Source organism: Corylus avellana, chromosome 4, assembly GCF_965113065.1.
Source record: "Corylus avellana chromosome 4, dhCorAvel1.hap1.2, whole genome shotgun sequence".
In the NCBI taxonomy this organism is placed as follows: domain Eukaryota; kingdom Viridiplantae; phylum Streptophyta; class Magnoliopsida; order Fagales; family Betulaceae; genus Corylus; species Corylus avellana.
Genome location: NC_142493.1, coordinates 1183294 through 1207368, shown reverse-complemented (window position 1 = coordinate 1207368; position 24075 = coordinate 1183294). Strand labels below are relative to the sequence as shown.

The window sequence follows — 24075 nt, the reverse complement described above, 5'->3', positions numbered from 1 at the left end:
TGATGGTTTAGGTTGTGATTGCTGAACAAAGATAAGGGCTTGGACTTGAACAAAGATGTCCATATTCAAAATTGGCACAGTTCATGAAGTTTTGTTGTATTACAGCTGCAGAAGCTGTGTTAATTCAGCAGTTTTGAGTTTTATTTGCAGTTTCCCTTCTTTATTGTCATCCAATTCTAATAACTATGGTCTTAGTTTCAGATCTGTACCAATTGAAAATGGTTTATTGTGACGTTTTTGCAGTCAATTACTTATCAAAAATCTGCAGTCAATTAGCTTTTTCTTCAGATCTATACCAATTGGATGATTTTTGTAATAATCTAATACACTTAAATTACAAAATCAAAAAAAAAAACAAAAAAAAAAGAGTCGAGCTCGAGCTCGAACAGGGTTCTAATCCTGTCGAGCCGAGCTCGAGCAGTAAAGTCGGGCTCGACTCGAGCTCGAGCCTGGCCCAAAAATAAACGAGCCGAGCCTGGACAGCTAAAGCTCGCCCAAGCTCGGCTCATTTACACCCTTAGCCATAACCTGATTGTTGGCTCCACTGTCTGCATACCATGGATCATCCTCATTTGATGTAGAAGTATGTGTTCTTGCAACAAGTGCAGCCAATTGAGAGGGTGGATTCTTTCCTTGATAGGAATAATCCATCCTATGGAAGCAATCCAATGCTTGATGTCCAGGCTTGCCACAAATTTGGCAGGGTGTTCTGTTGAAGGATGCATGTGTGGGTGGTGGACCAAGCAAGGATTTGGAGTGCTAATGCTGATATCCTCTATAAGTCTGGTTGCCTCCATGGGCCTGATTGCCTCCATAGGCCTGATTGCCTCCAGATGTTACGGGTCTATGACCCGGTAGTAGTATATTAGAATTATTATAAAATAAGATAATTATGTATTATTATTCTTATTAGGAAAATACGAGACTTGCTCATAAAGCAATATCTCTAGTAGGAAATATGGGATTTGTCTCCCATTAGAATTATATTTTCCATTTATATGTATGTCTATTTTTGTCATGTGATAGTCTATATAAACCTAAGAGTAATCAATAAAATATATGAGAAGTTTAATATTCAACTCTAATAGTTGTTTTAGGAGGTTTAGGATTCCTCGAACTACCCTAAAATTAGGAGGCCTAGGATTCCTCGAATTATCCTATCACAAATCTATCGTTCTTATTAATTATTCATCCCTCGTTACGGAGGTCCGTAACAACTTGGTATCAAAGCCAACTATGTCTAACAGAAGTTTCGAAGAAAGTTTGGCAGAATTTCACCGCCTTATCAAGGAGTGGAGGGATGAAATAGCTGCCCGTCAAGGGCAGCAATTAATATCACTCTCGTCGCCACCAGAAAATCCATCAAATAAACTACCAACAAACGAAATCACAGCCCCACCACCGCTGGCCACAACACCACCCAAGACGCACCAAACATCCATAGAACCACCGAAATCCCCAACACAAGCCCACCACATTGAAGCTCCACCACAACAAATTATCCCATCTCCCAAAATTTCACCCAAAACCCAAAGAAAGAGAACCTCCAGGACAACACCCACCAAACAAACCCACACCTCATCGCAACATATCTCTCACGGCTTGCGCTGCCGTCAACCTCAAACCCCAAAGCACCGCAACAAGCCGCTGCCATGGTTCCACCGTCAACCATCGTTAGCCAAAAAGCCACGCACCAAACGGCTCAAGTTTCACTGTTATAGGTACAGATCACCGAACCTCCATCCTAGATGCACCCCCAACCACCGCCTCTGCAGATCCTCAAGTGCCCTCGCATCAGTTGTCACCCAGTTGGATCTTGCGTTCAACTCTCAATCTCTTTTGTTTTGTGTTTTGTGGTTCAGAAGAAGGAAGAAAAAGAAGTTTCTCTTATTTGGTTGGTTCAAGAAGCGAAAAAAAAAAAAAAAAAAAAAAAAAAAAAAAAAAAAAAAAAATTGTTCATCTTGCTGCTTGTCGTGCTAAGAAAAGCTAGACCAATTTGACTTAATTGTCTCCAATTACCGTTGCCCATGTGATGGTCATTAATTTTTCAAGGTGTGTGGTATGTTGTCTTCTCATGCAACCTGGCTTCTTTGGGCTTTATTATTAAAAACATTAAAAAAAAATTGTTGATGGCTCTTGGCGGGACACTCATTCCAGAAGGCCATTGGAGTAAAGGCTGAATCATTTTGGAGGATGATTTCAGGAGATTTTTTGGATTCAAATATTTTTGGGTACTAATATTCCAGCATGGTCATGGTCATGGAGCTGCTATGAGTTTTGCTCATTTCTACGACCTTGAGGACAAGGTCATTTTAAGGGGAATGGAGTGTTACGGGTCTATGACCCGGTAGTAGTATATTAGAATTATTATTAAATAAGATAATTATGTATTATTATTCTTATTAGGAAAATATGAGACTTGCTCATTGTTAAACAAATAGGGAAAAATACAGAAAATGAAAATGCTCCTAAGGTGTGTTATAACGTCACTTTCCTTAAGAAAATATTTGCCCCCACCAGAATTGGTATGCAACAGGGTTTACAGCAAATTTTTCTCCAGGATACAATGGAGCTCAGAAACCTCTGTGTTTTTAACTGCGTTATGCACAAACGAAATTAAAACCCGAAAATACCCTTAGACTTTCTATTCTAATCAGAGACAAAAAATAAAAGGATAATGCTTATTTTTAAAATTCAAACAAGGGTATTAAAGAGAATTGAATTGTCATAGATAATTATCTATTATCAGATAATTTCGAATTTCAAAATAAAACTGCTATTTTGAATTTCGAAGATAAAACTGTTGTTTTGAATTTCGAAATAAAACTGCTGTTTTGAATTTCGAAATATAAACTGCTGTAAACTGTTAATCCAATTGGCACTTAAATCTGACCGTTAGATTAAATAATTATTTAATCTCAATCGTTAGATCAACAATCCAGTAGATCTAAGCATTGGATCTACTTAAGAAGCATCCTACGGTTTAGATCAAACCTCTAGATCGAACGATCTTGACCGTCCAAAAATGAATGGTCATGATCTGATCGCTCCGAGCTCCGATGCTTCGCGCTAAGTGCCAAGTGCGCCATCAAGGCGCCACTAGCGCCCTACAGCCCACGCCACGCGCGCGCGCGTGCATGTGCGTCCGGTGCTTCGCACCGTACGGTAACATGTATTAGGGTGTACCCTAGCATAGATCATTTAACAGCTTAAATTTGTTGGAACTTATAAATGCCAACAAAATTTTCACTCTTTCCAATGTGGTATAACTTTCATTCAATGCTCTTTAAAACCTTCCATTTAAAACATTCCCAAGACACAAAATAATATCTATATATATATTTATTTTGAAAATATTTCAACAATCCCCCACCATTTTCAAAATCAAAACAACTCGAGTAGAATAGGAAAAATCATGCATAAATGAAGGTGTCTTGAGGACTTGAACCTTCACTTAGTGATAGTATGTCAAAGCTAATCAGAATAACATGGTAGATAAAACTTTGAACCAGCTATCCTATTTGAGTAACCGGACATACCTCACACATGCTTTCTCTTCTCTTTAGGTATTTTCTTTTAAGCCGACACGTGGATTGGCCTTGTGTCTATATCCCGGTTTCATGAGCGCTCTAGAGACAATCCTAGTCTCATAGAAGGCGGCACCACCTCCGACACTCATATAGGTAAGCTCATCATAAGTGCCCTGTAACAAATACACTTCAACAAAACTATGTTATAAGCCTATTAAGTGCATAACACAACCTCTATTATAACATTACAGATTCCAAGCACCCTTACCTTGGGATGTTTTATTAGTTTTAAAAACTAATATAAAATGTGGTGCTTGCAATCACAACATATAGTGTACTTTAGCTTATTGAACTCAAGATCTTGAAATTTCAAGTGTTGAGTTGAGTTTCCACTATTGGTGATTTAATGGTATTAATCCCATCCCTTTTGATGTTTTCCACACCAAATCCCTTGCAAGTCCTTTAGTCAATGGATCTGCCAAATTTTGAACAGATCTCACAAAATCAATGGTAATTACTCCATCAGTGAGTAATTGTCTTACATAACCATGCCGTAAACCAATATGTCTTGATTTGCCATTATAGATTTGACTATAAGCCCGTGACAGAGTAGCTTGACTATCACAATGTAAAGACACTGGAGACACAGGTTTAGGCCATACAGGAATTTCCATTAACAAATTCCTCAACCATTCAGCTTCTTTGCTACAAGAAGCCAATGCCACAAACTCAGTCGCCATGGTAGAGTCTGTAATAAGGGTCGGTTTCTTAGAACCCCAGGAGATAGCTCCTCCACCAAGGGTGAAAATCCACCCACTGGTTGATTTGTGATCATCATTATCTGTGATCCAACTAGCATCTGTATATCCTTCCAATACTGTAGGATATCCGCTGTAGAAAATACCATTATCCATGGTCTTTTTTAAATATTTAAGAATCCTGTGTATAGCAATCCAATGAATATGACTAGGATTACTAGTATATCTACTCATTTTACCCACTGCATATGCAATGTCAGGTCTAGTGCATGTCATTGCATACATCAAACAACCAATAACTCTAGCATATTCCAATTGATCTACAACTCTACCAGTATTAGGATATAATTTCATGCTAGCATCAAAAGGTGTAGACACAGGTTTGCAATCAAATTGATTAAACCTTTTAAGAACTTTTTCAATATAATGAGACTGATTAAGAATTAATCCATTCTCATTTCTAACAATTCTAATACCAAGAATTACATCAGCAACACCCAAGTCTTTCATGTCAAAGCTGGAAGACAAGAAATTCTTAGTATTTTCAATGCTTTCAAAATCAGTTCCAAAAATCAACATGTCATCAACATATAAACATATAATGACTCCTTGATTTTTATGAAACTTGCTATATACGCACTTGTCAGAATTATGGATTTTAAATCCATTTGCAACCACAGCTTTATCAAATTTTTCATGCCACTGTTTGAGAGCTTGTTTAAGACCATAGAGGGATTTAATTAATTTACAAACTTTTCGTTCATGATTAGGCATAACAAATCCCTCAGGTTGGTGCATATAAATCTCCTCTTCAAGCTCACCATTTAAAAACACAGTTTTAACATCCATTTGATGAATTTCGAAATTATAAATGGATGCTAATGCAATCAAAGTTCTAATGGTAGCAATCCTAGCAACAGGAGCATAAGTATCAAAATAATCCAAACCTTCTTTTTGTTTAAAACCTTTAGCTACTAACCTTGCTTTGAATTTTTCTATAGTTCCATCTACCTTTAATTTCCTTTTAAAAATCCATTTACAACCAATAGGTATGGAACCAGGGGGTAGATCTACTAGTATCCACGTGTGATTTCCCATTATAGAATCCATTTCATCATTTATCGCTTCTTTCCAAAATGCAGAATCTTGAGACTTCATAGCCTCTTCATATGTCAAAGGATCTGAATCTATATTAGGTGAGATCATCTTTTGTTTACAAGATGAATCTCTAGATCCTTCAACCAAATATACAATAAAATCTGGTCCAAAAGATTTTTCTTTTCTCATTCTTTTACTCCTCCTTATTTCAGAAGGTTCACTTGGCTCACCAGATTCATTGTTATTTCTAATGGGTTCCACCATCTTATCATTTATAGATGGAATTGATGTGAACCTATTTTCATAAAATTCTGCATCTCTGGATTCTATAACAGTATTTACCTCAACAGAATTATTAGGTTCAACAACTAAGAACCTATAACCCTTGCTATGTTGAGCATAACCCAAGAAAATACATTCAATGGCTTTTTGTCCTAATTTCCTGATTTTTGGTTCAGGTAATCTGACAATAGCCCTACAACCCCACACCTTAAAATAATTAAGATTGGGTTTTCTTTTCTTCCATAATTCATATGGGGTAACCTTGGATTTCTTTTGTGGCACTCTATTTAATATATAACACGCTGTAAATAACGCTTCACCCCAAAAACTTTTATTAAGCCCAGAATTACAAAGCAAGGCGTTTACCATTTCAACTAAAGTTCTGTTTTTTCTTTCAGCAACTCCATTTTGTTGTGGGGTATAAGCAATGGATGTTTCATGAATAATGCCTACAGATTCACAATAGGAAGGAAAATGAAATTCTCCTCCTCTATCAGATCTAAGGCATTTAATTCTGACATCACATTGATTTTCCACTTCTGTTTTGTAAACTTTAAAATTTTCCAGAACTTCATCTTTTGAAAAAAAGAAGATAAACATAGCAGAATTTTGAAAAATCATCAATGAAGGTTACAAAATATTTTTTACCCCTTCTTGTAGGATTGCTATGCATGTCACAAACATCACTATGCACAAGTTGTAATAATGTAGAAGATCTATCAATTTTTGGAAAAGATTTTCTGATAATCTTTGTTTTCAAACAGATTCTACATTTATCAACCATATCATTTACAGAATGAGGAATCAAATTTAAAACAGACATATCATGCAATTTTCTAATATTAACATGTCCTAATCTATTATGCCACAATGAAACAGAGTCAATCATAAAAGCAGAATTCACAACTTTATTAACCAAATTAAGTTTAAACATGTTCTGAAATAAATACCCTTTCCCAACAAAAACACCCCCTTTGGTCAGCACAAACTGATCTGACTCAAAGACACACTTAAATCCGAATTTATTAAGAAGACCCCCAGACACGAGGTTCTTCCTAATATCAGGAACATAATACACATCAGTAAGAGTAAGAACATTCCCAGAAGTGAATTCCAGATTCACTGTTCCTTTGCCTTTCACAACAGCAGTGGTGGAATTTCCCATAAAGAAAACATAGCCATCCTCCACTGCTTCAAAGGTTTTGAATAGACTCCTCTCCATGCAAACATGTTTTGAAGCACATGAGTCGATCCACCATGAACCATCTTCTTCGAGCATGAAGATCTCGGATATCATGGCCACAAACTCTTTCGAGTCAGAAGCTTGCTGTTTCCTCTTCAGAAAACGACAATCCTTCTTGAAGTGGCCTGGTTTGCCGCAATGATAGCAAGCAAATTTCGCTTTCTTTTCATGATTTTGGTTCTGGTTCTGAAAATTCGTCCTCTTCTTCTGAAAAGGCTTTTTCTTCTGAAAGGGTTTCTTAGAAGAAGATCCTTCCTCCACCATATGCACTTTCGAGGACAGAAATCCTTGTTCTTCATTGTCTTTTTTCTTCAGTTCTTCCTCAATCTGAAAATGCTGGCCTAACTGATCAATAGTTATTTCTTCCTTTTTATGTTTCAAAATTTTCTTTTGATCTTTCCAGGAAGAAGGAAGTTTGTCAATGATGGATGAGACAGCAATTTCCTCATCCATCTTCATGTTATGCTGATTAAATTGACTCAAAATATGCAGAATCTCATTAAATTGTTCAACAATAGGCCTATCATCTATCATTCTATAATTCATGAATTTAGAAGCCAAAAACTTCTTACTTGTAGCATCTTCTAAAAGATACTTAGCCTCAAGTGCATCCCAGACATCTTTGGCAGTCGATTTGCTTTGGTAGATGTCGAACAGAGAATCCACCATAGCGTTGCAGATGTGGCCTTTGCAGATGTAGTCATCCTGCTCCCACTTCATCCTTGCTCGAGTCTCAGCAATCGTCTCGTTCTCACGTGCTACTGGCTTCGGAGTTGTTAGCACGTAAGCCACCCTAATTCCAGCAAGGAGGAAATGCATCTTCTTCTGCCACCTCTTGAATGATGTTCCATCAAAGCGGTCGAGTTTGGTGAAATCAACAGCAAGTTCTTTCAGAGATTGTGGTGCCATTGAAGCACAAATATTTTCTTAAGATTGTTAAACAAATAGGGAAAAATACAGAAAACGAAAATGCTCCTAAGGTGTGTTACAACGTCACTTTCCTTAAGAAAATATTTGCCCCCACCAGAATTGGTATGCAACAGGGTTTACAGCAAATTTTTCTCCAGGATACAATGGAGCCCAGAAACCTCTGTGTTTTTAACTGCGTTATGCACAAACGAAATTAAAACCCGAAAATACCCTTAGACTTTCTATTCTAATCAGAGACAAAAAATAAAAGGATAATGCTTATTTTTAAAATTCAAACAAGGGTATTAAAGAGAATTGAATTGTCATAGATAATTATCTATTATCAGATAATTTCGAATTTCAAAATAAAACTGCTATTTTGAATTTCGAAGATAAAACTGTTGTTTTGAATTTCGAAATAAAACTGCTGTTTTGAATTTCGAAATATAAACTGCTGTAAATTGTTAATCCAATTGGCACTTAAATCTGACCGTTAGATTAAATAATTATTTAATCTCAATCGTTAGATCAACAATCCAGTAGATCTAAGCATTGGATCTACTTAAGAAGCATCCTAGGGTTTAGATCAAACCTCTAGATCGAACGATCTTGACCGTCCAAAAATGAATGGTCATGATCTGATCGCTCCGAGCTCCGATGCTTCGCGCTAAGTGCCAAGTGCACCATCAAGGCGCCACTAGCGCCCTACAGCCCACGCCACGCGCGTGCGTGTGCATCCGGTGCTTCGCACCGTACGGTAACATGTATTAGGGTGTACCCTAGCACATAGATCATTTAACAGCTTAAATTTGTTGGAACTTATAAATGCCAACAAAATTTTCACTCTTTCCAATGTGGGATAACTTTCATTCAATGCTCTTTAAAACCTTCCATTTAAAACATTCCCAAGACACAAAATAATATCTATATATATATTTATTTTGAAAATATTTCAACACTCATAAAGCAATATCTCTAGTAGGAAATATGGGATTTGTCTCCCATTAGAATTATATTTTCCATTTATATGTATTTCTATTTTTGTCATGTGATAGTCTATATAAACTTAAGAGTAATCAATAAAATATATGTGTGGACATGTCAAAAAAAAAAAAAAAAAAAAATATATGAGAAGTTTAATATTCAACTCTAATAGTTGTTTTAGGAGGTTTAGGGTTCCTTGAACTACCCTAAAATTAGGAGGCCTAGGATTCCTCGAATTATCCTACCACAAATCTATCGTTCTTGTTAATTATTCATTCCTCGTTATGGAGGTCCGTAACACCAGACCTCCTGAAATTGGATTGGTAGCCATTGCTTTAGTAGTTTCTAAGAGGAGCAGAATTATAGGCACTTTTGTGATAGGCTGCAGGTTTGCCTCTTTGAAAGTTCTCTATTGAGGACTTTGGTTTCTAAGAATATAGGGCAAAGTTGCCTGACTCAGTAGAGGGTGGTTGCTGTGACTATTGATGATAACCAAGTAGAACCTCATGATTTAGTAGTTCTGCTTGAAAATCTTCAAAGGACATAACGGTTGTCCTGGTGGAGAAGTTGAAGAGGGTAATAAAGGTGGTGTAGGAAGGGTTGAGGCCTCCAAGGACATAGGAGATGAGGTCCTCTTCTACAACGGATTGACCTGCTGCAGCAAGTAAATGAGCACAGGATTTGATTTCTCCGAGGAATTCTGAACAAGATTTGGAACCCTGATTGAGGGTTTGCAGTTGGCGCTTAAGATAGGTGATTCTAGCCTTGGAATGAGAAGCATACCTTGAGGCTAGAGTTTGCCAAACCTGCTTGGCAGTGTTGAGGCCATAGAGAGAAGACAGTATTCGATCAGACATGGTGGTATTAAACCAACTAAAGAGACATTGGTCCTTCTTGTGCCATAGTGAGTAATCTGGATTAACCACTTCAGTTGTATTACCAGTTTCATCTATGAGAAATTTTGGAGGGCATGGCTCACTGCCATCAATGAAGCCTATGAGCTCGTGAGCCTTGAGAATTGGTGTGAAGTGTTGGACCCGATTGAGATAATCTGCAGGTCCATCAAGTTTGGTGGAGATTTGCTAAGAGATGCTAGGTAAGGTGAAGGTGGTGTTTAAAGGTGCTGCTTAAGCAGAGGTGAGAGTGGGAATGAGAGATGATGAGGTTGAAGAAGATGAAGCGGGAGATCTGGCCATTGTTGCAGGATCGAAAGAGTATTTCTTTTTAAAGCTATGATACCATAAAACAATTTGAAAGCAATTGAACTTGAGCAAAGAATTACTCTCTTGTATTCGATAATCATAACAATGGTACAAGGGGAGTATATATATTCTGTTTACATGATCAGTGAAGAAGGAAAGAATCAACTATTCTAGGCAAAAGTAAATTATAATTATAGTGATTACATGGAAGATTCTATACACATGATACACTTTCCTTAGTGAGAATATATTGATTGCATATCTTTGGATTCTTCAATAGCTGGAGATATACAATCAATAGACTACTTGACAGCCACGGGATCTTTGTCTTGATGAGTAAGATTCTTGCACGCTTAAGAGGATTTGATCTGCAGGATTTGGCTTGTGCGCCTATTTGCACTCGATCGCCTCAAGCCTGCACTTGAGCGCAGCCGGACTTGATTCTCGACTTTCTTCTTTGGAACTGCACTCGAGCGCACTAGACCTACGCTTGATCTCTTGAGAGCTTGATATATTTTAACACCATTGGGGCTGGGATATGGTGTTTAACAATATAAATGTGTCAGGTCAACCAGGTTGACACTAACCCAACATGCTAACCCGTTTTGCTAGCCCTACTTCACGGCAAATGTTATAATTTTAAGGCACTTCTAAGAGGGTTTCGACTATTTCTTTTGCCTTCAAAGTAACATGTATAAGAGTAAATAAATCTCCCCATATATCTCACATATATACTATATAATATATTCTACATATGTACACATCTCAAGAGTTGCAAGACACCGTTATAAAGAGATCAAGTCAAAAGATAATGGACAAATAAATTACAAGACAATAGGGTTTAGTACGTAGCGGCCAAATATTTTGTAACTACTATCTCAGCAGAATGAGGTATATTGTACTATTTGTATTTTTATTAAAGAAACACCAACAAAACCACACACACACACACACATATATATATATATCTTAAATTCCCTAATTAAGGGTTTAAAACTCTAATTGAGTCGCTTCAACATCAAATTGTGGGTAATTTGAAAATTTATATTCCAATTGGAGTGCTTGGGTGAAAAATAACTGGTTTATGCTACAAGTTTAAGTATATTGTAAAAATCGAAGGAAGACATAAACCGGCTGTTTGAGAAGAAATTGGAGGAATCTTAGGGTCACCTTGTTTTGTTTTAGCTAGGGGCTGACCTGAGAAGTTGAAGGGTTAAACCATAATTTTAAGTGTTCTGTCTTATATGTATTTGTAGCTTCAAGAAGAAAGTTTTGTAGGCAGTATAGAGTGCAAAGAAGCCGGCTTCCAGTGAGACTGTGTGATGGTTTTGGTTTTCTAATAGTTTTTCATGGCTGAGGAGTTAGATTGAAAATCTGTAAATGAAAATGCAGTAGCGAAGGAGTTGAAAGAAGGGTCTACTAGGGGAGTTTAGATGAATAGGCTTGAGAAATTTGCTTGTAGTGATCATGACAAATTGGTGGACGCCATGTGCAGTTTTCCCTGATGGCTACATTAAAGAAAGTTGATAATTGTGAAGATTTTCCTGATATTTTCAGTGTAATTCGCCACGATTCATTTTGACTTAAGAATTAATACCTAATTTTTATTGATATAAAAAACGACTCGACTTGAAATGCATGTGCTTGATCGTACCAAATTAATCTTTATTGATATAAATTGTGAACTTATTCTTTATTTTCTTTCTGTTTTGAATTTTTTGTCAATGTTTTAAACTCTTTCTTGTTCTAACACAGATATGGACGTGGAAGTTGCAGTTCCTACAGGTGAGTTGTATAAAGATGCGAAAAGCATTTTTAGACCCTTAATTCGCATAATTAAACATGCGAATAATCTGGAAAGCAACTATAACAGGTTAATAGTGGAAAAAGGCACGCTGATTGCTCAGAGGAATGATATAGTGGCTAAAGCAAACAAACACAAGACAAAGGAGCTCACTAAAAAATACGAACATTTGCTTTCTAGGGTCAGGAAGATCGAAGAAGATGTGGCAGAACTAGAAGCCAAGTACAAGGAAGTAGAAGGAAAGAATACCCTCATCACCCTGTATCCACGCTCAAAACTTAGCAGAAGGATGGTCAATAAGTGCGAGGAAGTGCGGAATCTTCAGCTAGAGTTAAATATTGAGGCAGGAGTACTAGTGGAGAAATCGCCAGAGCCTGTGAGAACTATGCATGCACGCAAAACAGAAGGCCAGCCATCATTTCACTGGGCTATCGAAAAAGCATTGGACCTCCTAAGAGACAAGGATATAAAAAGGATTGGACTTTGGGGAATACCTGGAATCGGGAAAACAACCCTAATGAAGAGCTTAAATGATAATCAAGATATTGCTAAAATGTTTGAGATTGTCATTTTTGTAGAGGTAAAGAATCGGAGCATAAAAATGTTGCAAGATGCTATTGCACAAAGGCTAAAATTGGATGTGGAAGGCATCACTGACACTGATGCAATTGCTAGTCGAATATCTAAGGAGTTGGAATGCCAAAGGTATCTCCTTCTTTTTGATGAAGTTCAGAACATTCCTGATCTACATGCGATAGGAATCCATGACAATGACAAAGATAGCAAAGTAGTATTTGCGACTAGATATCGTGACAGTTTCCTTGTTATGGAAACTATTGAGGAAATTGAGTTGAAATGTTTGTCTGAAAATGATGCATATAAAATGTTTAAAGAAATAGTGGGTGAAAATATGAATCTTCCAGATGTTGAACCAATAGCCAAGTTAATTGCTCGTTACTGTGCTGGTTGGCCGCTCTTGATAGACAGGGTGGCAAAAATCTTCCGAATGAAGGATAGATTGGAGTTGTGGCGCGATGGACATAAAAGTTTGCTGAGATGGCCCAATATCAAATTCAAAGGCATGGATGACCTGATTGATTTGTTAAAGTCATGTTATGAAGCTTTAGATTGTGAGAAAAAAAAGTTTTGTTTTCTGTACAGTACACTATATCCTGAAGACTTTGAAATATATATAGATTATTTGTTGGAATGTTGGAGAGCTGAAGGTTTTATTGATGATGCAGTTAACTTTAGAGTTGCACGTGATAGCGGGCATACAATACTGAATTACCTTATTAGTGTGTCTTTGCTAGAGAGGACTGACAGTATGAATTATGTAAGGGTGAACAAAGTGCTGCGGAATATGGCCTTTCAAATTTATTCTGGAATCAATAATTTTAAAGTTTTGGTCAGAAGTCCTCAGGAGCAGCAACAACCCCCCGATGAGGTAGAATGGCAACATGCATGGCAACATGCAAATCGAATCTCTTTGATGGATAATGAATTCTACCTTTTACCAGAAAGGCCAAATTGCAAAAATCTTTCAACATTGTTACTACAAAGAAATCGGGATTTAACATTAATTCCTGAATCATTCTTTGAACTCATGCAAAATCTACGAGTCTTAGACTTGCAGGGCACTGGAATTACATCATTACCATCATCTATATCGATTTGCTTCAAGTGTCTCAAAGCACTCTATCTAAATGCTTGTGACAAGTTGATGGAACTCCCATTTAATATTGAAGAGTCTATGCCTCTTGAGGTACTTGACATTCGAAATACTAGGATTAATTATTTACCAATTCAAATTGGATGTTTGAATCAGTTGAAGTGTTTACGTATGTCATTGTCAAGGGGTGTGGAGTTTGGTCGAAATTTTTTTTCAGAACTTTCTTCATTGGAAGAGCTAAGCATTGATGTAGATCCACCACATCAAGGATGGGAGGAGGTTGTGACAGCCATTATTAAGGAGGTGGCTACCTTAAAATGTTTGACTTCACTTTCAATTTGTTTTCCTAACGTGGACTGTCTGCAGGATTTTATCTCAACCAGTCCTTCATGGAAGGATACCCATTCCACATTCCAATTTTCTGTTGGTCACTATGACTCAACCAAATATCAAATTCTTGACTATTCTAAATATCAAATTAGGAGGTGTTTGAAGTTTGTAAATGGTGAAGATCTACCTTCTGCAATTTTAGAGGTTTTTGCAAACGCTCACGCTTTTGAATTGATCAACCACAAGGGAGCTTCATCGCTATCAGGCTTTGGTATTAAGAGGATCAAAAATATGTATGTTTGCTTGATTAACGGATGCAAAGAAATTGAAACTATTGTTGATAGTTTACACTTAAGTAGTTTACAAGAAAGTGCATTGGAACTCTTAAAAGTGATGTACATATATAATGTCCCAAAATTAGCAAGCATTTGGGAAGGACCTGTTCATGCTGGAAGCCTAGCACGACTAGAAACTCTGATTTTATGCAAATGTCTGAGTTTAAAGAAGATCTTCTCCAACAGCATGATTGCTCAACTCTCTAAACTTCAAAACTTAAAAGTTGAAGAGTGTCATGAAATCGAAGAAATAATTATGGAGTCTGAAAACAAGGGGTTGGAACCTGATGTGCTTCCAAGTTTGAAGACACTAGTACTTCTTGATCTTCCAAAAGTAAGAAGCATTTGGATTAATGACTCAATAAAGTGGTCATCTTTGAAGAAGATTGCAATATCTATGTGCCCATTATTGACAAAATTGCCCTTCAGCAACGAGAATGCAATCAATTTGGAATGTATTGAAGTCCAACGATCATGGTGGAATGCATTGAAATGGCAACAAGAAGCCATTGAAGAAAGACTACGATCTATATGCAGCTTCAACTAGTGGTTTTCATTTTATCCTTCTCGACAGCCCTTCATGTGTGTAAGTTGGTGGTAGGAATGTCATTGAAGGTCCTCATGTTATTTTCTTTCAAGGTGTATTACATGCCTATTATCTTGACATGTGTGATTGTGTTTGAAACCTGAATTTGTGAGTTTTCATGATTGTCACAATCTTTGATCATTGGCGCTCATAGTTGTCCCAAATATTTAATGATAAATTTTTGTATGTTTCCGTACCCTAGTTAAGACAGCAATTTAGCTTAAATTAAATGAGCTTTGTATAGCCACACCTACCTTTTCAAGTACTTTCAATTTCAATATGCTACTTGGGAAAGCCCGAATCTTGTTTGGCTTAGGACTACCTTTTTTTTTCCATTACATTTTCATCTTGCTTGATTTGTCATAGATATTATGGTTTAAATGTATGTTGTTTGAAGTTTTAGGTGTGCAGAAAAATTACCCTCTTGCTTCCATTCTAAAATCTAAGATGAAGGCTATGTTGATTCGATAAATGTGGCTTGTTATTATGTTTGTATGGCATATCATTAAGGAGAATCCAAATTTTCTTTCCTTTTTAGTAACCAAATGGTCTGGCTTTAATTGAAACAATAGTTAGATTATAGCCTCTGCTAATTGAAGTTTATTTTCTTGTTCTAATCAAATTCAGCAACACAATATACAATAAAATTTTCTGTTAGAAGTATGGCCATAAAGCATTCTTTGATACTCACTGCGAATTGTAAGTAATGTACAGAAAAGTGTTTTATAATTGTTTTGAAATTATGAAGTAAACTTCTAATGTTGTTATACCTATTTAATTACTATCTCACACTTGGATTAACCAATTCTATTTGATAAGGTGACTCATTAAATCTTATTAATATTTTTCAGATGATATAGAAGATCAGGAGCCTTGGAGGATTTGAAGTCTTTTGGTTCGTGTTTGTGAGAATTTCCTAAGTTGTCTCAGTATTTTAGTATATGGAGCAGTGGACATGTTTATGTTTTTGATTTACTTAAATTGTTGTTCTTGGAGACGTTCCGTTTCACTGGGGATTTTAGAATTTGTTGGAATTGTTATTTGTGGTCTTTCATCCTGTGGTCTTGTTATTATTTTACTTCAGGTTTGGTTTTTTATGGTATTTGGATACCAATAATATGTGAACTTTCGACATTGTGTTGATGAATTTTTAGTTGCTTTGGTTGTATTGTTTCAATTTTCAGATGTTATTAGAGTTTGTTGCAGTGACAGATGTTATCACGTCATTTTGGGATTTGGGGCGTGACATTCTACCTACTTTTAGCTCACGTCGAGTTTAATTTGTCCAGTAATACTAAATGTCACCTCATATTCTCTTTATGTCCCCAAAATTGATGTTGATGTACCTTTTAAGATATGTATATATTTGTTTATGTTTACCGAGGAATGTATCAATGAAATGTTATTACGTGACAATCTTGTTGCAAAGCCAGAACTGGATAAAAAACATTTCATGCATAATTATCAAATATCCCTCTGCAGCAACAAAAAAGTGAATAGTTTAAATAGGAAATTCTAATGTGATATTCAACGGAACAAATAAGCACCATGAAAACATCATGTGCAACAAAATGTCAAGTGTTCAATCTGTGGTAGCAACGATCATGTTTCCTACAACAACAGTTTCTTTATGTTATTTGTAGCAGCAACGGTTCTTGGAGTAATCGTCAAACTTCTGTTTACCATGAAGATCGATGTTGATCTCAAATTTCCCCATTAACTTTGCACAAGGTTGTTCTCTTCAGCAGTTTCTTTCCTAAAAGCTTGTAGTCTTTCCTTCAATTTCTTACTCTGCTCAAAGTTTGCTTTCCGCTTCAGAGCTTTCTGTCAAAAAAAAATTGAAGATCTTGTTATGGGAATAATAAAATAAAGATCCCAACCAGAGAAAAACCAAGACCCATATAACGAAAACTCACCTCCTCTCTGAAACAACGATCAAGCTTTATTTTGAGATCTGTACATTCACCAAAGAATTTCCCAATGGGATGGTCTATATGACACTTCTGGAACTCCTCAATAATCTGCACAAAATCAGATAGAACAATCATACCAACATCTATCCACTTATTCACCATCTTCCAACATTTGATTTGAAGAAAAAAAGAAAAAGAAAAAAAAGAATGAAATGCTTCCAATGAACTGGACATAAGAATCAAAATTATGACATGGACATTTATAGTTTGTGAAGCAAAACACAGTTCACTTTACATTGATTGCCATAAAACTATTCTAACTTCTCTTGCTCATAGATGATAGGAGGGTTACCATGCCAAAATCACCTTTCCTCTTACTTATTGCAACTCAATCTAGACATATCCCAACTACTCGGATTTGGCTCAAAATCCTAGGACCATGTATCTCATAATAATAACCAAGAAAATTAATAAATATATCCTATCAAAATTTCATTTTTGTCAGTTTAGTACAAGTGTTTTTCGCCCTACGGGCAGGTCAAGCGTGTAGCTATAGTCGTTAATGGAAAGTTCGGTCCAAAGCCGAGCCCTTCAAGGAAATAAATCCTATTGGCGAACCATTCCCTTCCGAGCTGAAGTCACCCGACGTGCTTCCTTCATTAACTCTTGGATTAAAAATCTATCTCAAACTTGACTCACATTTGTATGATCTCACTCCACAACACATACTTCACTCGAAAAGCTATCCATTTAAAGTTAGCCTCCACAAAATAAAAACAAGAGATTTATAAGCCTAAGAAAATTGTGGATAGTAAATCATGAATAAAGCTAGAAGATGAAGATGGACTCACTTCAGCGCACATCGGGTGCTTGTGTAGTGTTAAAGGAGGATGCATTTTCCTTTCTTTCTTATTTCTTTTCTATTTTTTCTAACAAAATCGCTTCAAGCTGTAGCAACCTGCAACAACCACCACCAACAATGTTTTACCCTAAAAATGCAATTTTCCCAAATGAAAGACAAAGCATGAATCTGAGATTGTGCCTCCAATTGGTTCCTAAGCAAATTAAAGCAATAGGGATCAAAAAATTAAAAATTAAAGATCTTTCATTTTTTCACATAACAATATTTGACAATAGAAAGAAACAAATTTACCCCTAAAAGCAACAATCAAAAATCCACACAAATCAAGAAACGGAAAGCTCCATCACTGATCAAAAACCAGAAAGAATACACAAATATATGCAAATTAACAATACAAGGAAACAAATATACCCATAAGCAACAATAGAAAATCTAGAAATACATGAATCAAGAAATGCAAAGCTCCATCATTCATCAAAACGCAATAAGAACAAACACGCACAAATATAAGCAAAACACAGATTAAAAAAAAAAAAAAAATGAAACCAAAAAATCAAATTGAAAAAAACAAAATCAAATAATATATAATTAATCACATATTTGACAGCATGTAAATATATGTATGCATCAAAAACAAAAACAAAAAACAAAATTTGCATGAATTGAACAAAAGCCTAGATGAAAAGAAGGCGACACGCGATTGTCTCAATCAACAAACGCGTTTGTACGTGTAATTGAACAAAGATTCCACAGTAATCGCATCCAATAAAATGGCTGCTCGGTACCCAAAGAATAAGAAGAACGAAGACCACAGATAAGATAGGATCGAAACGCACCGTTTAGTTGGTAGGTTCCGTTGCTTAGGGCTCTTCCTCTTCCTGCTCCTCAACTAGATAGAACCAGGACAACACGCCGGTAGAGACTACAACTCACCGTTTTGTTTTTTTTGTTTTTTGTTTTTTGTTTTTTTAATATAATGTTAATCAATACTTTTTAACCCTCAAAAGCATTGTCGCTAGGATTGTTATTTAGCAGAGTATTGAATGTTTAAGTTGAGATCAAGCTAAATTACATTTATTTTTTTTAACGAATTCAAGCTTGTTTACGACTACTCGGTTAACTTATTCATTGTATATATAAAGTAAATGTCGTGATTATTTAACTTTTTTCATAAATTTATATTAATTATTAGTTAATTATGTAATATTTAATTTAATTAGATAAATTAACTCAAATCTTAAACAATCTAATCACAAATCCGTATGTTTGTCTTATAGTATATATATTACACATATGCATACATACAAACTCATAAACACATATTCACATATATCTAGCTATATCAAGAATCAAAATTACATAATTCAAACGATTGTAAGATTTTGAAAAAGGATTAACCTATGAACATAAAGAGAATTACAAAAATACTTACTTCTGGCCATTGTTAATAATCAAAATTGAACGCGTAAGCAATTAATTACCATTTTCTTTTTTCTTGCATTACGTCATTTGAATCCACCTTATGTAATAATAGATTCATTGCCGTCACCTTAAAGAAGATTAATTTAGATATAAATACATCATGTGTTGTTAAGCACATGAAGATTAATTCTGTTATTAAATTTTTCTTTCTTTTCCCCTCAAGTTACAAATAATGGAAAAGTTAGCCACAACCTACCTTAAAGACAACAAGAAGAAGAAAACTAAACAAATTAATGTTGGCACTTTAAGAAAGGAAAGAACTATTTTCAACTCAATCCTTCACTTGCTTCCAAACAAACCGTTGCCTCTGCGAATACAATTTTCTCGTATCCTTAGCTTGCTTTACAAATCTCCTAGACTTGCTTTCTTTACCCAATATATTGGGGTCCCTCCATTCAATGAGAATTCAAGACTCTGCTAACTATTTATGGTATTGTCTTGAGTCAATACCTCATGCCTATGAATAGAGGAAACATCTCTCATGCCTTGTAATGAAACTGGCTGCTCTCTTATACGAGATAGAAGGATGGAAACTTGCTCCATAGCAATATCTAGCCTCTCCTTGGACTTGGCAGATTCTGTCACCAGGGATGATACCATACTTTGCAAAAACTGAATTCTATCTGCATGATCACTTGGAGCACTCTGAAGGAGCTTTGCAGAGGGTGTGCTGATCCGGCGCCAACGGATGGGTAGATACCTATCTGGGATTTGAAAGCAATTCCCTGTTGAAAGAACTCGAAGGGCATGCCGACAGAGAATTCCAGAGAACTCAAAGTGACGGCAGCTGCAACTTATGATGCCATCCCGAGGATCCCAATACACTTTACGACCTCCCTCAACTTTCATGTGGTGTCTCACAAGAAAATCATCATCCATCTGAAAAGATGCATAGTGGGCAGCCAGAACAAGTTGTTCTTGTAGCTTAGAGAAGGCAAAAGGAGTGAGCATCAAGGCAGCATGGGATTCCATGGGGGCCCCAGTTTTCAGGCAAATATTTTGGAGATTCTGTTGCATTGTTTGTTGTTCTCCAGCTTGATCTTTAAAATCCACAGCAACTGCTACCTGCTAGTGCAAATTTACATTAATAACAGGAAAAACTACTGCTCAACTCAACTAAGCGTTAATCCCAACCAATTAATCTATAAATAAGGAGGGAAAGGCTTCTCCAACAAACAATTATAATTATCTAGACAGTTGAGACAGGATTTTCATCAATCTGTTGAACCAGAATCAAGTTCTAAATTCAATGCATACTGATATCCAATAGCCCCATCAAAAAGGGCAAAAAATTTCCAAAGCATGGAGATCAAATGCTAAAACCAACTTTCCAATAGTAAAACTAATCAAGAAATTTCTACAGCATGCCAAGCTGTTACCAGTAATTAGTTCAGTGTGCTTCATCTTAATCATCTTAAGTCTTTTCATGCTCTCAGAACAGTTAAAAGTTTTAATTTAATACAATAGTCTTCGTATGACTAACATTTCAAGTCGAGGACCAGGCAATGTATAAAATGAAATTTATGACGAACCTATACTCAACAATTTGGGGGACGGAGGGGGGACTAGGTTTAAATCACTCGTTAATTTAATTGGTTTTCTTTCTTCAACAAATATAGGCTGCCTGCTAATTGCAAGTTAGTCATTAATATAAAAATAAATGCTTACATGAGAATATACCTAACTACAAGGAGAAAAAAGAACAAGGAAACCATGAGAAATTTAAGAGCTTACTTACCAACTTCTTTTTTTTTTTTTTAATAAGTAATGCAATCTCATTAAAAGAGCAGAGAGGCGCAACCCTAATACACAAGTACTTAAAAACATTGATAACTCTTCCATCTTCTTTTGTGGTACTACCTATTTTTCCTAGACTAGGTAATGTTAGAAAAAAGATAAAAGGGCCAGAACCTTTTGAACATGAAAAGGCCAGTGTACTGGAAAATCTCAAACCATTTCAACTTTCACCATCCCTTAGGTAACAGGGGATGTGCAATGGGGCTTGGCCAGATATAATGCATAAAAGCCTACATAGAAGCATAGTCAATTATGGAATCTCCATATGCTAACATTCTCATAATGTTATCAACATCCCTAATCTTTACGTGAGACTAACTAGAATGTAGAACATTGTTTTGAGCACACACTGTAAGCAATCATGAAATGACATAATAATACACTCAAAAACCACAGCTAAATGATAATATCTTAATCAAATTGAACCCAAATAGCGAAAGAGAATAGCGTACTTGTTCTACAAAATGTGCAAGGCGGGTCTGTGCACTCAAAAATCTTTGAATGAAGGCATTCATCGACTTTGACTGGCCAGTTGTAGTCATTCCCGCAAAGAAATGGCTTCTCAAGAATGGCAATGCCCAAAGTATGCGTAATCCATACAAGTTGGCTATATGCCTGTTAGTATGCAACCCAAAAGAATTTACCATGTCCCTCCAACGGAGTTCAAAATCATCATTCGACTCAGCCTTCCACTCATTGTAACGTTCTCCCAGTACAGCATTAAACCAGGATAGAAACTTCGCCACAATCATCCATACGCAAAGTGCATGTTGAGTCATCGGCATTTCCATGGCTATTGCTTCTTTGAGACACAAATGTTGGTTCGTGTCAGAACCTGACATGTTACCAAATGGTAACGTGTCAGAGTCTGGCATGTTACTAAAGTTCCAGTAGCTACGTCCAATTTCACCACCTGTCAAACACGTTACTATCTACACGTTACTACACTTTAGTAACGTGTTAACACCATATACACGTTACTAATGGTCCGTTGCAAAAAAAATTGATTCTTGTAGTGTTCATTGTCTTCTTCGTCTGCTTCACTATCTCCTTTGTGAGCATCTGCTTCACTAGCTCCTTCGTGAGCATCTGCTTCATCATCTTCTTCGTGGGCATCTGCTTCACTATCTTCTTCGTGAGCATCTGTTGCATCCATAATAACTTCAACCTCATTACATCCCCCCACAACACAACATTTTAGGTGCTTCATATTTCTAATACCAAAATCTGATAGCTTCTTAACAGTTGCATGCCTTTCCAATAAAAATGCTGTTGAATAATGGAGTACCTTTTTAATCTCTTCAGGAACAGCCACACCATTTATGTATTTCAAACATCTCTCCCATCGTTCCAACTCAAACTCAACATCGCGAGGGAGTCGAGACATAGTGCGCTTGACATGATGGCCAACAGTAAATATGAAATTTGACAGTGATGGATGCACCCACATTGGGCTATTCAATAGAAAGAGCCTCACAAGTTCCACTCTTGGAAAATAGAATTTAAGAGTGTTCAAACTCTGCAAGGTACATACTTCAGTAACAATAGCTTCCACACATGCACTCCATCGTTTGTCATCTGGATTCACACTCATATTTAACTCCGCTAAGTGGGATAGTGCCGAAATTATGCCACAAGGATCAAGGAACCACTACATCTGATTGCATGGCCCTCCTAACATTACTCAGATATGCACAAAATGAAACTTCCAAGCATGTGAGATTAGTTAGCTCCTTAATCTCTTTAGGTAAATCCATAATATCTGTTCCTTCGAGATCAAGAACCTCAAGCTGCTTTAGCTCTCCAACTTTGGGTGACAACCTCATGAAACGATGACAGTAACTTAAAAATAGTCTTTTAAGGTTGGCTAATCTGACAATGGACTCCGGCAAAGACCTGATGGCAGTCCTGGATAAGTTCAAGATTTGGAGAGCAGGCATGTTATCAAAAAATGAGGGAGGGATCGTTCTCAATTTGTGGTTTCCTTGAAGGAACAATGCTAAGAGCATGGGGCACTTTGGATTCTCAGGTAAACTAGATAACTCATTGTGCATCAAGTAAATCTCTTTGACATTCTTCCAATCCTCTACCTTTGGTATTTCAGGTAATCCTAAACCACCCCACATAAGACACAATTGATGTGCCTCACCTTGAATAATAGAAAAGGTGTTACGGTCTATATCTGAAGTTTCAGGCCGTTCTATCCCAATATCTTCAATTTCAAACTTCTTACCTTGCCCAGAAGCTTCAAATTCTACCCCAATTTTTTCACCAGAACTCTTCATCTCAACCGTTTCAACGTCAAACACCATTCCTTGAGACTCTGAAGTTATTTGTTTTTCAATTCCTTCCTCTGCAAAAGGTTCCGGTAAAAATTTTGCAATATAAAAAAAAAAAAAATTTAAAAAAGGAAACTTTAAATATTTTAAAACAGACATGATTTTGATTTCATTGCAGTGGAAATTAAATACCAACAAATAAATCTCTGTCTAAACCGATTTTTATTACCACTAAAGTGATAACACACCACCTGCATCATGCTTAACATTTAATGTTTGGACCTCCAAACATGAGTCCATGTTTACTGACTAGTGGCAAGATAATCTAACTCGGATTAAATTTCCTATGTTGGCTTCTTTGTTGAATTTTGACCCAAGGGGGCAAGTCATGTACCTTTGTGGAATAACTATGAAAATAGTTGCAAAGAGCATCAGTGGATCATTAGTAATTTACTAAAAATTAGAACCTAAGAATTAATTGCTACCACTAAAAAATTCGGAGCAATAAATATTTTTTCATTTGAGGTTTATTTTTTATATGAGATTTATGTTTTCTAACTTTTATTCCTATTTCTTTTGTCATTGACATGAAAACTATTCCAAAGAAAATCTTATTGGATGTTAAACGTTTCACTCAAATACCGCTGTTCTTGCTAAAACATTTTGTAGATTTTTGGTAACAATCAGGTAATTAGGGCCCATGTTGTCTGATTTATTAGTCAAGTATTGGTCTATATATACCGTCACATTGCAACAGTGCTTCCTTAGCAAGATCCGGTGGGTCTGCATTAGGATCCAATGGATCCAAATTGTCAGCATAAGAGGAATTGGTAGTAATAACAGAGGAGGAGATAGAGGTATCTATTTTATCGTCCTTGTTATCATCGAACTGTTCCCCTTGAAACAAATGACACAGATCAAAGGTATCCTGCATAATGTGAAAGGTGGAATGTATCAAATTGAAAAGATATATCTAAGAATGTTACACAAAAAATCTAAGCATGTATCA

At 36.2% G+C, this 24075-nt stretch overlaps 2 protein-coding genes and 2 pseudogenes across 3 annotated transcripts in view; 1 reads left to right on the top strand and 3 right to left on the bottom strand.

Moving 5' to 3' along the window:
* Positions 1-15443, top strand: part of LOC132180083 (disease resistance protein At4g27190-like) — a 31120-nt gene extending 15677 nt beyond the window's left edge. The window contains exon 2 of the mRNA XM_088516114.1: positions 11762-15443. Within this exon, the coding sequence (XP_088372240.1) occupies positions 11764-14694 (2931 nt within the window). The 5' untranslated portion in view covers positions 11762-11763 and the 3' untranslated portion in view covers positions 14695-15443. The remainder of the gene's footprint in view (positions 1-11761) is intronic.
* Positions 15444-16211: 768 nt separating this feature from the next.
* On the bottom strand, positions 16212-18410 carry LOC148586090 (uncharacterized). 2 transcript variants are annotated; one of them, XM_088516116.1, is made up of 4 exons: positions 18345-18410; positions 17498-17701; positions 16650-16754; positions 16212-16557 (listed from the first exon to the last, which is right to left on the bottom strand). In XM_088516116.1, the coding sequence occupies exons 2-4, from the start codon at positions 17540-17542 to the stop codon at positions 16450-16452; spliced, it is 258 nt and encodes an 85-aa protein (XP_088372242.1). In that variant the 5' UTR covers positions 17543-17701; positions 18345-18410; the 3' UTR covers positions 16212-16449. The 2 variants fall into 2 exon arrangements, with proteins under 2 accessions (XP_088372242.1, XP_088372243.1); XM_088516117.1 differs by having other exon boundaries at positions 17498-17604; positions 18345-18402.
* A 997-nt stretch (positions 18411-19407) lies between these two features.
* Positions 19408-21943, bottom strand: LOC148586089 (protein FAR1-RELATED SEQUENCE 11 pseudogene; annotated as a pseudogene).
* Positions 21944-22116: 173 nt separating this feature from the next.
* LOC148586088 (uncharacterized) lies at positions 22117-22727 on the bottom strand (annotated as a pseudogene).
* Positions 22728-24075: the final 1348 nt, after the last annotated feature.

Excerpts from the sequence above, each read along its gene's own strand:
- LOC148586090 (XM_088516116.1), bottom strand. The coding sequence starts at position 17,542 with ATGCATCCTCCTTTAACACTACACAAGCACCCGATGTGCGCTGAA. Across the intron at positions 16,755-17,497 it reads AGCACCCGATGTGCGCTGAA|ATTATTGAGGAGTTCCAGAA; the intron begins GTGAGTCCATCT and ends GATTTTGTGCAG. Across the intron at positions 16,558-16,649 it reads ATCGTTGTTTCAGAGAGGAG|AAAGCTCTGAAGCGGAAAGC; the intron begins GTGAGTTTTCGT and ends TTTTTTTGACAG.